Source organism: Macrotis lagotis, chromosome 6, assembly GCF_037893015.1.
Source record: "Macrotis lagotis isolate mMagLag1 chromosome 6, bilby.v1.9.chrom.fasta, whole genome shotgun sequence".
Classification (NCBI taxonomy): Eukaryota; Metazoa; Chordata; class Mammalia; order Peramelemorphia; family Peramelidae; genus Macrotis; species Macrotis lagotis.
The window spans coordinates 133,385,999-133,402,082 of NC_133663.1; the positions used below are offsets into that span (position 1 = coordinate 133,385,999).

At 35.0% G+C, this 16,084-nt stretch overlaps 1 protein-coding gene across 17 annotated transcripts in view; it reads right to left on the minus strand.

The window, feature by feature from the left end:
* Positions 1-16,084, minus strand: part of RBM26 (RNA binding motif protein 26) — a 104,727-nt gene that overhangs the window by 85,716 nt on the left and 2,927 nt on the right. For 11 of the 17 annotated variants that reach the window (XR_012469506.1, XR_012469508.1, XR_012469507.1 and 8 more), the window contains exons 2-4: positions 2,873-2,991; positions 2,419-2,555; positions 1,549-1,845 (exon numbers count right to left, since the gene is read on the minus strand). Coding sequence is in view for 12 of the 17 variants with exons in the window: in XM_074191866.1 (XP_074047967.1) it covers positions 1,549-1,845; positions 2,419-2,555; positions 2,873-2,991 (553 nt within the window). In the remaining 5 variants the exon portion in view is untranslated. The remainder of the gene's footprint in view (positions 1-1,548; positions 1,846-2,418; positions 2,556-2,872; positions 2,992-16,084) is intronic. The other 6 variants (XM_074191872.1, XM_074191874.1, XM_074191873.1 and 3 more) reach the window with 3 other exon arrangements.

The window sequence follows — 16,084 nt, forward strand, 5'->3', positions numbered from 1 at the left end:
ACCTATTTAATTGTACCTTTGCAATTCTACCATAATTCCTAAATTAAAAATTATAGTCTGTACCCAGATTCTTAAATTCCAATCCCAGAAATAAATGTCTTAATTAATTCCTACTTAAACTTTCAAAAACATGTTAGCGTTTTCAAGTATTTAGATGATGCAATTAGTGACCACCGTGAGATACCAAGTACCTTCATGTTCTTCTTATACATGCTTTACAACCTGCAAGGGTCAAGATTACAGAGGAAGGCTATCCCATTTTTTGTGTGGTGTATGAAATTAACAATTGTTGACTAGTAACCTAAGAGAAATTCAAAAATTATGCTAAGTTTTCTTGCTATGATAACCATAGCAGATGATTTACCTGCTTGAACACAACAAGTAATGGGTAGCTTATAAAAAAGCTTATTTCCTTTCAAAACAGTTCTGTCTCTTATGATGTATCAAAATGTGCCTCCCTTTCTTCTTCTACACTTTGCTCCTAGTTCTGTACTCTGGAGCTACACAGAATCAATTTAATGAAAGCTCTTCAAACTACTTAAAGACAGATATCATGTTCCCCTTGGTCTTTTTATTCTCCAAGCTAATCACCCTCAGTTCATTTAAATATCGCCCAGACATATTCCAATGCCTTCATCATTCTAGTTATCATCACCTGGAAACGCTAACTTTTCCACGTCCAACTTTAAGTTAGGATATCCAAACTGAACACAATGCTGAGATTATAGTCTGACCAGGGCAGCATACAGTGGAACAATCCCCTTACCTGTTCAGGACACTATGTTTCCATTACTGCAGCCTAAGACTGCATTAATTGTTCTGGTAGCCATATAACATTGTCAACTTATGCTGTGCTTTCTTAAGAAAAATATAATTCTTTTTCATATGAAATGCTTTCTGGCCATATCACCCCCAATCTGAACTTCTGCGCGGTTAATTTTTTCAACCTAAGGGCAAGACTTTATATGTATCCCTTGTGTATTTGATCTTGTTAGATTCGGATCATCAGTCCAATCCGATGAGAGTATTTGGGTCCTGATTCTGTGATCCAATGTATTAGCTATCCCCCCCAGCTTCATGTCATCTGCAAACTTGATAAGCATGTCATCAATGTCTTCATCCAAGTCATTGATATAAATGCTGAATAGAACAGGGCAGAGGACAAAGCTCTTTGGCAAGTCACTAATGACCACCCTCCAGGTTCACGTCGATCCATTAACCAATACATATTGGGGTCCACAGTCGTTCAACCAGGTCTGAATCCACCTAACTGTACTATCATCCAGCCCACATTTCTCCATCTTGTCCACATGGATACCATGAGAAATTGTGTCAAATGCCTTGCTGAAATCCAGATATAATATTTTCTATAGCATTCCCATGCTTTAATAACCTAATCAAAAAAGAAATGAGGTTAGTCTGGCATGACTTGTTCTTAGTGAACTCATGCTGGCTTGTAGTGACCACTGCTTTCCTTTCTATGTGCTCACAAACCATCTGTTTAATAATCCGTTTTAGAATTTTGCCTGGGATGAACGTGAAGCTCACCGGTCTGTAGTTTGTGGAATCCACCTTCTTCCCCTTTTTGAAAATTGGGACATTTGCCCGTCTCCAGTCCCGCGGCACCTCTCCCGTTCTCCACGATTCATCAAAGATCACCGACAGCGGTTCAGCGATCACATCTGTGAGTTCTTTCAGCACCCTAGGGTGTAATTCGTCCAGGCCAGGAGACTTGAACTCATTTAGAGTCGCTAGGTGCTCTCTCACTATCTCCTCACCTATCTTTGGCTCCAATTCCCTTTTAACCATGTTTGTTCTATCCTTTCCAGTCTGAAGATCATTCTCCTTGACAGAGAAGACGGAAGCAAAATAGCAGTTGAGTAGTTCCACTTTCTCTCTGTCGTCGTTAATATTACACCATCCACCCCAAGCAAGGGGCCTACCCCTTTCTTGTTACCCATCTTGCCCCAAATACTTCTTAAAACAAAAGTCTAAATAATAACATAATAGTTCTGACTGAACACACATGATGACTCAATTTCCATGAATTACTACTGCTGCCACTGCAATTCTCAAACACTAGCAGGCAGCTACTAGAATTTCAGTGTAAACTGGCAGCAGTAAATAAAATGGAAAAATCCTAAAAAATGAAACACAGAAAATGATATTTCAGGGCTCCTTTAAGTCTGAAGTTAAGAATTTTTGCATAAATCTCAGATTAGGTCTGAAGAGGGATTCTTTCATTACATGCATCTAATAATACTGCAAAGTAAAAAAGATATTTGCAAATCTGATTCTAATAATAATGGTATGATTATAATAAGCCTCCAAAACAACAGGATATGGCAAATAAATTCATCAATGCTGATGTCATATGGACAACTTAAACAGCTTGTAAGATATGACCCAAATTCCTACCTCTTCCTTTTTTATATCTTTTTCTTGGTGTTGAAAAAATTCTACCTTTAGACTTCCTGATGATGGCTGTTCAGGTGGAGGTAGGTAGCTCTTCGTATTCACAGCATCAAAAAGTTTTTCTACAAATATCTGTGTCTCTAAAAAGAAGAATTAGAAAACCTATGGGTAAGGGACATTTCTAAGTTTTTAATCATTCAATCACAGCAATAAATTAGTTATGACAAATATTCTGACAAAATTTTTAATAAAATTCAAAATATTATTACATTTTTTGATTTCAGCAATTTTCTTATACAAGTAAAAAAAGAGCAAGTTAACTTCTGATGTTAGCAAAATTTGGTTATGACAATTAAGTGGTACTATTATATACTACTTGTTAAACTGTATCCTATCTATATTTCAATTTTTTAAAAAAATATTTTAAAAGTTTATTAAAAGAAGAATTCCCACTCACCCTTCTGAAGAAATACATCCAGTTGATCGATACATAATGCCTTCAATTCTTTTTCACTTTTATCCTTCTTTACCAAAGCAAGAACATATTTAGCCAGAGCTGATGGGTCAGCATCACAGCTAAAAACAAAAAGGAATTTTTAATGTAGGTATGTGAACAAAATTATTTGCAGACATAAGAGAAATTGTAAATGATAAGTGGAAATTAAGTTTATAAATAGTATGTTTCCTTTAATATGTTTTAGATTACAGATGTAACATGAGTTTGAGTCTATTACCATAACAGAAAAACATGAAGGAAGCCCTTTGTCAAAATACAATTGAAAAAACTATTACTTGGGGCAGCTAGGTGGCGTAGTGGATAGAGCACAGGCCCTAGAGTCAGAAGGACCCAAGTTTAAATGCTGCCTCAGACACATTACCTAGCTGTGTGACTTTGGGCAAGTCACTTAACCCCAATACCTTATAAAAACTAAAAGAAAAAAAAGTATTACTAAATATATAAAAAAGTAGCAGGAAGACTTTCATTATTAGGGAAATTTTTATATAACACCACACAAAGAACAATAAAAATATTGGAGAAATTTTTTATCATAATGATATAAGGGAAACTAGTTGGTACAGTGGATAGAGCACTGGCCATGGAGTCAGGAGGACTTGAGTTCAAATCCGACCTTAGATACTTAATAATTACCTAGCTGTGTGACTTTGGACAAGTCACTTAACTCCACTGCCTTGCAAAAAAAAAAAATCAATGATATAGGTTACACCCTCTACAATTTTGCAGATGTTATTTTTTTTGAAAGAGGACTTCCCACCTGAGGCCTCATAATACTTCATCACAAAAATTTTTGTTAATGCATTAAGGTGAAGAGACAGATGTTCCACAACATATTCCTCCAACTTGTGTTCCTGGCTATGCCTGACTAATACAGAGAGGTGACTAAATAATAAATATGAAGAGACAAGGGCAAAAGTTTGTTAACAAAAATAATTTGACGACTCAGGCAAAAATCAAAGAAAAGTAAATAGATTTCCCTCAGCAGAAGTAAGAGGTAAGATCGTAGTCTCCTGGAAAAGATGGTTACAATTGAATAAAAGAGGGAAGGCCCTAAATATTTTCATATTTCAGCACAGGATAACTGAGAGTCTAACCTAAGTTCATTTTTTTAAAAATAAGATGGTTTTATACACAAATATACATGAAAAGAAGGTTCCACAGTATACTTTCTCTGTGGCTTGCTAATTGTTTTTGTAACCAGAAAACTTTAATTCTGCCAAGAATGACCACAAGGTAAAGTCCTGCCTTCCACATATTAAGAAAATAAAACAAAGACCTAGGATTTTATCACTGGGAAATGTGACAAGAATTTGTCTCACATACTGGGGGGCTCAGCATATTAGTAACTTAAAGAATCTTAAGGGGTTGTCTGAGGTTCAGAGATTTATCATTTGTCAATAGCATACAATAGAGGCAGAATCTGAATCCAGATTTTCCTGATTCAAAGTCCAAAACTCTATCCAATACAGCATAATGCCTCAAACAGAAATAATTATGATATTAATAACAAAGAGAGCCAACATAAACATTAGGCAAAAGTTGTACATTATTAAAATATATATCGGGGAAACTAGTGAACAGTCCCAATTCCTATTTTTTTAATTTCTTGTACGCAAAGAATAAAAACCTGATAATACAACTATTTAAATGTACCACTGAAATATTCTATATGAATGAGATCTCTAAGGGTTTCTGGTCACATACAAACCTGAAGTATGAAAGCATCATTCTCTTTTGGCATTATCAGGGAATCCTGGACCACCGGTCAACAAAGAACATAAGACATTCAGAACATAAAGTTAAGCCTACTATTTGCCTTCTACTAAAAGGAGGTAGACTAGAAACAATGAAGAAAAGGGAGGGCACCAATAGACACCAAACCACTACAACCACTTTGTCTTATTGCAAGAGTTTCCTCTTCTCTCCCTCTCTTCCTTTTATTCATTTTATACCCAAAGAATAGAAAGTCCACAATTATAAACATTAGCAAAATACAATCCAAACTACAAAGTTTGTACCTATTTCTTTCCCCATCCAAAATTAGTCAGCTACCATTTTTTCCTTTATCGGCAAGTTAACAATAGGAACAACAAATATTTATATATTACTTATTAATTTATAAAGTTTTATTTATAATTAACTCACTACTGGGGTGTCCTACTATTTATTAATGCCTTACCAAATTAAAGTAAATTGTTTAAGTTTTCAAAGAGCACTATGCTAAACTCCAGGGAAATCTAAATTTATCGAAGTTCCATCAAGGTAGTTTATGATCTAGTAGCTTGCTAGTTTTAATCAACCTACATAAAGTTCAAAGGAGAAATGTAAAGTCCTATATAATGTCCAACAGTGAAAGTGTCATAAAGGAGGTAGCCTTTAAATAGTTCTTTAAAGGACATATAGGAATTCTAGAGGCCTAAAAATGAAGAATGCTCTTGATCTCCTGATAGTAGATAAAAATGCAGAATGAAGTCCATTTTTGGACGTGGCTAAGATGGAAATTTATTTTTCTTGACTGCTTATTGCTACAAGAGTTCAGTTTTTAATTTGGGGGGGGGTGAGGGAGAAAGGTGGCAGAAAGGGAGGAAATATAAGAAATCAAAAAAATAAGGCATCCAGTTTGGTCGGATCAAAAATTTTGTGGAAGGGAGCAATGCAAGACTGGATTATAGAGAGCTTTGAGTGACAGGATAAAGAACTTTAGAAGATAGATGATGTTACTGAAAGTTTTGTTCAAAAAAGTGATCTATAAGAAAGCTATTCTGAAAACATTGTGAAGACAATAGTGAACAGGAAGATACAGAGCAGAAGTGCAAAGAATTGTCAGAAAGATATTATTACAGTAGTCCAATGTAGTAAAAAGGGCCTTATCTAATGTGGTGGTAATGAAAAGAAAGGCACCAGTGAGAAATGTGAAAAGGGTCTGAGAAATGATGGGAGAGGAGATGTAAAAGAAAAAGAAAAATGTCCCTGGAAGTCTTCAGACTGACTACTCTAAATGCCTTTCTAAGTTTCCATGATTTCATTTATTTCATTAATATTTACTCAGGGGTAAAGTAAATTTTCAAGGTATAAATGTCTTCCTATGAAAATTCTGACCACAGTATATTCACCATCACTGATTTAAAATGAGAAGACTTAGAAAATAAAGGCACATCAATATTTTAATTGTTTGCTAAAAATATTCCAAGCTCAGGGCAGCTAAGTGGCATAGTAGATAGAACACTGGTTCTGGAGTCAGGAGGACTTGAGTTCAAATGCAGCCTCAGACAATAACTACCTAGCTGCGTGACCATGGACAAGCCCCACTGCCTTGCAAAAGTCCCCCCCCCCCCCAAAAAAAGGCAAAAAAAAAAATATTCCAAGCTCTCCTCATTTGCAGCAGTAACTAAGTCTCATGTAATTCTTATTGTAGTTTCTTAGTTTTGAACTTTTTGACTGCTATCTTTCATTTATAATTTCCTGAAATAGGTATCTAGACCTTTGTTTTGATATCTCTTGTCTTACTGAGTTATTTAGTTTATTCTACTTTTTTTTAACCATCTGTTCTAAGATACCTATCTTTCTCTCCCTCTGCTCCCCTCCCCAGCTTTTCTATTATGAAAATTTCTTCAAGGAACTCTTGAAGTCTTTGGGGCCAAGGCATTTTCTTTCAAGGGATTATTTGGTCTTCTTGAAAGTTCATATTGCTCTTTCAGGTTTATCCCCTGGACTTGTATATATTTCCTCATGGTATTCACAGTTTTCCTTGTATCAGTGTTATGTGTGTGCTGGGAGGTGTGGGTTGGGTTGAGGAGCTGAACTTGAACCAAGCTCCAAAACTGAATAGCATGAACAAGACAAAGCTACCTGGTCCTAAGGACCAAACTATTTCTTCTTTTAAGGAACCCTGGGGCTACAGCTAGTGCTAAACTCTGCTTGGGCACCACCTCTTTTTACAGGGTCCCCAGTACTTTTCTCTGCTGGAATCTCTTCCGTAATTCCTTTTCCCTTACATCTAGGCTCAGAAACTTCTCTTATATAGGAATCCTAAAAGACACAGGCTTTGAACAGATCAAACTAGATTTTATCTTGGGCTTTTTGCTAGGCTTTAGCCACTAATTCCGCCCTGATCACCCCAACCCCGTTCTTTCTCTGCAAGGCAAATTCGGTTTTGGAAGTGTTGGGGCTGGGCCTGCTCTATTTGGCTCAGGTCTAGAGTGCTGTTCTGGTCCTGCTAAGAACCACCTTGTCTCTCAAGCTGGGTTTAATCAGCCAATTACTTATTTGGAGAAGGCTAGGGCTGGGAGAGATATAGGACCAAACCCCCAAGTAGAATATACTCCAAAGATATTCTCTTATACCAAGGGCATCAGTGCAGACTCAGTCTAGGTGTGTCAGGGATGTAAGTTAAAATTACCTAGCTAAGAAGGTTCCTCTGTCTTTGACCCTCAATCTACTTCAGCTTCTCTATCCAAGGATCTCTGAAGAACTCTAGGGAGTTCTGGGCTGGGTGAGTAATCCAGAGATGATTTTCTCTCAATAAGATGATGATGATGATGATTAATAATATATAATAACAGAGGTATAATTCTAACCCACAATCTAGAAGCCACAATCTTTCCACCAAGTTAATTTAAAAAAAATTTCTAATTATGTTGTTTCAGTGATACTGTTCTCTAAATATGCATAGTCAAGTTACACTTTCTCCAAATATTCATAATTTAGATTTTAAATTAGAACATAAACATGGGGGGAAATTTAATATTCATTTTCAATCTGCTATAGTAGGATATTAATTATCTCATCATTTCATATTCTAATATCAAAATTAATACAGAATAATCATTGCTTCAAAGTTTTATAAAATGAAATATCAATGTTTAAAGTTATAGCAAATATAGATGTCTTTATCGTAGGAAAAAAAGAAGCAGAATTCAAAGGGAAAAAGAATTTCTATAGATCCGTGATTCTTATATTTTTGTGTCAGAGAATCCCTTCAGCAGTCTTTTGAATTATTTTTTAGAATATTTTTAAATACGCAAAATAAAATGCACAAATTTATAAGACAAACCATCTACAGTTCAATATACCTATCAAAATAAACCTATTTGTTTTTAAATTCAAAGACCCAGGTCAAGACCCCTGCTGCAGGTTTTGAGGTCTTCAAGATATACTTACAAGTAACATTGTAATTCAAGTTCCAGAATTCTATGGAACCCCTTAAGTGAAATATGCTATCATTCAAAAGAGTTTAGCTATCTATGAGAAATTCTGTTGCCTCTTCTTTTGAAGATTTTGATAGAAACTTTTCCTCAATTCCAGGGTTTGAGACTTAAGAGAATATATATTTCATTCTCATTTAACTGATCATTTAACTCATTTCACTGACCAAGATATTTTTAACCTTTAGAACTTTAGAACTAATTTTACTTCTAGTTTAAAATAAAATGTTTTGTAATTTGCTTCAAAAGTTCCCAACAAATTGGCAATTTACATACTATATAAAGCACATACTGGTTAAGGGATCCATTAACCTATTACTAAATTGATTTTCTCCCAAATCTGGAATACCTCCTAATCTTCAAAATACAGGTCAAGCTCTATTAAAACAAAAGAAAATTTCAACAAATAATAAATAATTTTCCTATACCTAATGCTTCTAATGTACTACCTCAAAAAGGTATGTCTCATAGGCATAACAGAGTATCTTGGGTTTGTCCCAGTCCCACTTAACTACCAATATCTTATTAGGAATAAAAAGGTGATAATTACAATAATAATGATGAAAATATAAAGAGATAGTTGTATTCTTATGTATTTTTATTTTAAGAGATGAAAGTATGAATGGAGGGTTAAATCTGATGAAAATCATCCTAATAAGTACACAATAATGTGACTCAAAATGAAATTATTTTTCTAACTATGAATAATCAAAATACCAAAGGAACTTGATACACTTAAGACAAAATAATGAAATTCATTTGGAGGAAAATATCTACAATAATTACTTTTTTAGAGTAGTAATGAAGAACTGTACATACAGAGACAAAAATTAAGTGACACTTAAAAATTTTCTATTTGAAACTCAAAATGGATACATTAGCTGAATATTAAAGCACATGCCATAAACAAAGTAGAAGAGAATAAATTGTAATATCTTTCAAAGCTATGGCTAAAAAGCAAATTGCAAAAGATAAAATAGGTAATTTTAATTACAGGTAACTAAAATAAAATATAAGAATAATGTTAGACCTTTCAGAAATAATAACCCAAGGGGAGCTAGGTGGCCCAGTGGATAAAGCACCGGCCCTAGAGTCAGGAGTACCTGGGTTCACATCCAGTCTCAGACACTTAATAATTACCTAGTTGTGTGGCCTTGGGCAAGCCACTTAACCCCATTTGCCTTGCAAAAACCTAAAATAATAATAATAATAATAATAATAATAACCCAAATACTGAAAAGAACCTAAGAAAGACTATATTTTCTTAGGGTTATTCAGTTAAAATTATATTTTATTTTTAGTTCAAATCCACAATTTCTATATATTTCCAATGTGGACATTCACTTTATCACTGCAGATCAGCAACCACTCAAACTCTCTTTAAAGTGATACCTGTGGGCACCAAAGGGTTAAATGAGGGTAGCTCATGGCTAATTAGATAATCTGTCAGATGAAGGACTTCAGACAGATATCTCTAACTCCAAAGCCAAGTCAAATCATTGTGCAACATTGCCTCAGTATTTCTATTTAGCCTTAACATTTTAAATTTATGCTTTTTTTTAAAAAGAAAATAAGTTTAAGATGGAATTCAAAATAAACTAAGATAAATATTTTTAAGTACCTGCCCCTAATAAAAAGGTCTTTGTCTCACATCAGAGATTTTAGAATTTGGGCTTTTACTAGGGGTTAAGGGACATGGATTTTAGTATCACTGCCTAGCTTTTAAAAAAAAAGCCAGTAAACTTAAATTTGGAAAATACAAAGAAATTAAGAGTATAATCTTTACTCAGAACAAGAAACAATATATAGCTTAACACTTTTATAGTTCATTTAAGGATTGTAAAGTGCTTTTACATTTATTACCCTATTTGCTCCTAGCTATAACCTTATCAAGTCAGCTGGGTGGATTCAGTGGATAGAAAACTAGACTCTGGAATCAAAAAGACTCATTCTGAATTCAAATCATGTCTCAGACACTTACTACCTGTGTGACCCTGGGCAAGTCACCTAACCCTGCTTGCCTCAGTTTATTCATCTGTAAAATGAAGGGAAGAAAATGGGAAACCACTCTAGTATCTCTGACAAGAAAACCCCAAGAGGGGGGTCAGACACAACTGAAATGACTTCACAACAACCCCAACAGGTAGGTACTCTTATCCTCAGTGTACAATTGAACAGATTTGGAGTAGGGGAAAAATATCTGAGGTAGGATTTGAACAACAGGTCTTCCTTCTCTCTGCCAAGTTCAAGGCCTCTACATGTGCATAGGATCAACACCTCCCATTATCTATAGACAATTAGCAAAATTTCAAACTCAAATAGCATTGCCTAATGCCTTCAAGTATGCTCAGTCTGCTCCATTCTTAAAAGACCATCACTGAACCTTGTCAGCCCTCCAAGTCTCTATTCTTTGTATGTCCTTCCTTTATACAACCAAGCACTAGGGAGCAGTTGTGTATCTTGCCTCCACTTCTCTTATTCTTAAACCATCACTAAACTGTAACTGCTTTCTCCAAAGCAGTCTCCAATAACATCTTAATTGCCAAATCTGAAATTTTGGGGTTTTTTTTCTCATTCCCCATCCTTCTAAACTATTTGTTGCATTTGCTGTGATTGTCACTCTCTTCTCTACATCCTCACCTCTCTCTAGGTTTTCCTCCTTAGTATCATGTAAGTGCTTTCCAAGGTTTGTTCTATGTTGGGCCCTATTTTCCTCTATATGCTCTCCCTTAGTATCCTTACCAGCTTTTCTGAATTATCAACTCTAAGTAGCTGATTCCCAGATCAACATATCTAGCCCTCATCTCTCCCCTGTTTCAGAGGCATCATCAACAGCCTACTGCACAGTTCAATCTGGATATCCAATAGTCATCTTAAACTAAAAGATAATAAGTAAAGCTATAATAATAATAATGATAATTGATGATGATGATGATATAAATTAAAAATAGTAAACATTTATTCTAGGATTTTAGCTATGAAAGCAGGAAGATGTAGAACAATAGTTTGAGTGATGGATTTTTAAGGATGAAGCAGACCTGAGCAATTAATCACGGAAGCACTCTTCTGAAGAAAAGAACAGAATAAAAGTCATAGATAGGAAGGAGAAAGGCCAATTTTAATCCGAGACTTGAAAAAAATAGTGAGAATGGGGAAATGATGTCAAGGGAATTGTGAGAAGAATTCATAGTGAATATAGTTAAAAATAAACGTAGCCACTTTTAACCACTTCAAAAAAGATTTCCCTCAAATCAGGTTCATAACAAGGATTAAAAAGAATCACAAAAGATACAATTATTTCAATTATAGGAAATTGAAAAAAATGCTACATGAACAAAATCAGTGCATTTTAGATTACAAAAGTTGATAATTAAGGGAAAATTGGCCTATTGGATCAAATATCTTTCAGAAGGGTCTTACATCCAAGATATATATATATATATATATATATATATATATATATATCTCAAAACAAGAACAAGTCATTCTCTAATAGTTAAGTGGTCTGAGAATAAACAAAAAATTTCTCAAAAGAAATGCAAATGCAGCAGCTAGGTGGTGCAGTGGATAGAGCACAGGCCTGAGTTCAAATGTGACCTCAGACACTTAATAATTACCTGGCTGTGTGGCCTTGGGCAAGCCATTTAACCCCATTTGCCTTGCAAAAAACGTTTAAAAAAAAAGAAATGCAAAAACTACTTAACAACCATACAAAATATAGGTCTAAATCACACTAACAGAAATGAAAAGCAAATTAATTCTAAAGTTTCAACTTATAATTTAGAAAATTAGCAAAGAAAATAAAAACAGAAAGTCAATGTTGCTACATAAAAGATACAATGACAATGACGGGGAACTGTGTTGCTAGCAGATATAATGATGGGAACTGTAAACCTTTTCAACCACTCTGGAAAGCATTCTGCAAGTTATGCTAATGAATATGCACAATGTTTGAATAAAAATATCTTCTAATCCAGAGAACCTATTGTGGCACACCTCTAAGGATGTCAAAGTCATAAAATAGGTCCTATATGCACCAACATATTCACACAACATATTAAAATAGTACAGAACTTTTTTGTAATGGAAAAGAATTAGAAACAAAATTCGCTTGGTGAATGGCTAAAAATTTGTGTATAAGAATATAAAATTATTATCTTATGCTGTAAGGAACAATGAATTAGGAGGAATAAATTTATACAGAATGAAGAAGCAGAAATGGAAAAAAATTCAGTGATAATGTAAAAGAATACTATAAAACTGAATGTTGCATAATTATAATGTTCAAGATTGGCCCAGGAGAAAAGATGAGAAAATTCACTCTCTTTTTTCCTTTGCCAATATATACAACTATGAAAGTGTAAACTGTATATACTGGTTAAATATTTGTTGGTTAGTTTTGCTGAAATTTGTATTTCCTCCTTTTTTTATAGTATAGTCCTTTCACTAGAGGGTGGCAGGTAGAGTTAGAAGATATATCAGGGAGTAGTGGTGATATAAAAACAAAAAAAAATCCATTTTTTTAATGACAAAATCTGTCCATATGCCATTTTCACCCATTACTATTGGCTCTCTGCCTTCTTAGAAAGACATTTTTCTCCTCCTCGACCCCAGGCATGTCTTTTCAGTCAATCAACAAGCACTGTTAGGCATTTTTACTATGTCAGGCCCTGAGCTAAACACTGGTGAGACAAAGAAAGGGAAAAAAAATAATACACGCCCCCCCCCCCCAGGAGCAGGGATTCCCCTGGGAAAATGAACAGCTCCTATTCTAATGAAAGAAACATGTAAATAAATGAGGTATATCCAAGACATATACCAAACAGATCACAGTAATCTCAGAGGGAAAGACACTCTAAGATGGAAGAGGCAGGGAAAAACCTGCACAAGGGAGAAGTGAAGTTGAATCTTGAAGAAAGTCAGGGAAGTAAGAGCATTCTAAACATGGGGATAGAGTCTGCCAAAGTAAAAGGAGAAGAGCTTCGGATAAAGGAGCAGCAGCCATGGCTATAGAGGAATCTAGGATGCTAAGATGATAGCATAAAGACTGGAAAAGTAGGAAGGGACTAGATTGTAAAGAGATTTACATAAGACTTAAGACTAATCAGGAAACACTAAAATTTAAAGAGTCAAGAGAATTATCAGGCTTCTCCCAAACTCAACTTGGGGAAGCTGATTTTGTTTGCCCAAATGTAGAAAAGAAGGTCCTTCACAACTTTAAACATAACAGCACATATCCAATCTCATTGGACAATACTCTTCCCATCTCAAATTATGTAATCCAGTAAAACTAGTTTCCTTTTTTATTCTTCACAGAGTGCACACTCCATCTCCCAAACCTTTATGTTAGCTGGTCTCTTTGCTTAGTATGAACTTCCTCCTTATCTCCAATTTAAAACATGCAGACATCATCTTTAAATTATATGAAGGTTTTCCTGATCTGTGCAATGGTATTCTCTATCCTAAACTATCTGACACTTAACTACTTGGCATAATTTGTATTCATTCACTTTAAATTTAATTTATAGGTATTTTGACATGTACCTGGTCTCCCCCCATTAAAAAGTTCATTGTGAGCAGTAATTTCTTCATTTTACAAATGCTTAACAAATACTTGTTGAATTGATTGCTATTGCAATAATCTAGGTGAAAGATAACAAGTGTCTAAATTAGGATAGTAGCTGTATAAGTGTCACACTGAGAGATGTTACAGAGATTAGAAGTGACCAAACTTGGCTGATGAAGGGGATATATGGGCTAAGAGTAGGAAGAGTCAAGCTGATACCAAGGATGGAAAGACAAACAGGGATATTCAGGAGGGGGCTGGGTTTCAGGGAAAGAAATGTGATTAAAATATCATCTGTAATGCATGATGCAAGTCACATATGCCTTATCTTCCTGTGTAATCTTCCCAAAATGAAGAGAAAATGGGGCTTTTAATTAGTCAATGATCACTCTCACAAGGTGATTATTTTACAACTGGTTCAAGGGCTGAACTCCTCATCCACAGAGGGAGAGATTGTTAACTTTGTGTAGTGAAGGGAAAAAAGTGGAGAAGGGGGGGGATTAAAGTAAGTGTGCTTTTGCTGGAGATAAACCGTCAACCATCATAAGGAGGCTAGGATGCAATCTAACTTCCCATCTTCTGATGGGATCAAGCCATGATCTACTTTGCAGACCACTGCATTAGATTATCTCTCAGATTAAAGAAAAAATATCCCAAGAAAAGTAAAGTATAGTACTTTGGGGAGATAACTGGAAAAGGATTATAGCAAGATGAAGTAAAGGTGGTAGTGTAGTACAACTAGCTTTTGTACAAAACTGAAGAGCAAAAGTATTATTTGATATGGTTCTGTAAAGGCTACCAACAGTCATAAGACAAGAAATTAAAGGAATAAAACTAGGTAAATAAAAGATAACCACCCTTATCTGCTGATAGTACAAGTGGAAAAATCCTAGGGAATCCACAAAAACATTGACACAATACCTTCAGGAAAGTTGCAGTATATAAAATAAACCCTCTGAAATCAACTGCATTTCCATGTAATACTAACAAAACTATAACAAAAAAGGGAAGTTCCATTCCAACTAACTAAAAAATGCAAAAGATTATCAGGATCAATCCAAGAAAGCACACAAGACTTAAATGGATTCAATGATAATTAAAAATATTAAAAATAGAACAGTAAATAGTAAAATAGTAGGTAGATAAATAAATGAATAAACAAATGATGTAAGAAAGCTTGACTTGTGTTTTTTATGAAGACTTGAATACATCTAGAAAATGACAGAACCATGGAGAAGCTAGGCTGAAGAATATAATTTATGTAAGTCAGGTTCCAGAGGAGACAGAAAGGAAGGAGAATGGAAACAAACTTCACTAAAGCACACTTAGTGTCAACTGAAGTTAAGCACTTTACAAATACTAACTCACAAAACACCTCACAACCCTTCTAAGATAAGGGCTCCTCTTAGCCCATAATACTTAGCAGAGGCTAAGTGACTTGCCCAAAACTTTGCCCAGCTAGCTACTATCTCAGGCCACATATGAACTCCAGTAGTCCTGACTCTAGGCCCAGCACTCTCTCCATTCATTGCTCCATACGAGGAAAAGCACAAGCCTTGGAAATCAGGCAGGATTGAATATCTTTCAGTCAAGAGTTGCCCCGCTCCATAGCCTTTTGCAGACAAGCTATCATGCTAACTACTATACAATAAATTCTCTCAGCTTTTCTTAAACAAAGAGCAGAAACCAAACAATCATTTACTCTGTGCTAGGTGCTAAAAATTCAAAAACTGATGATAAACAAAATCTGACTTCAAGGAGCTGCTTCCTCTCTACTGAAGGGAGACAACATTTATACATCAATGCATTTACAAAATATACCTAAAATAAATACACATTAATTTGGGGGAAGCTGGGAAATCGGGAAATGCCTCATGTAGAAAATGACCCAGAAGTAGAACTTTGAAAGACACTTGGATTCTAAGAAAGAAATGAAAAAAGGAGTGCATTCCAGGTAGAAGGGATAGCATATGCCAAGATGATGGAGTGTGAGGAACACCAAGACCAGTCTGAATGGACCCGAATATTGGAAGGAGAGTAATGAATCAAGCTGCAACCAGACCTGGAAGAGTTTCAAATGCCAGGGGGTCTATATTTGATCTCTGAAGTAATAGGAAACTAGTGGAGTTTAATGTTCCAGGAGTAGTATGGTGGAACCTGTACTTTAGAAAAATTTCTTATGCAGTGGAAGATGGAACTGCAAGAGAGAATTGAGGCAAGATCAATTAAATAGGTGAGAGATAGTGGCAGTATAAGTGAAGAAAAGTGGGTAAGATACTGCAGATGTGGAACTGACATGTCATTAAAAGTCATTTAAGGTCAGGTGTCTACATAGGCCACATTAAAAGTCCATTTAACTGAATTTAGATAGAGGGCAATTTT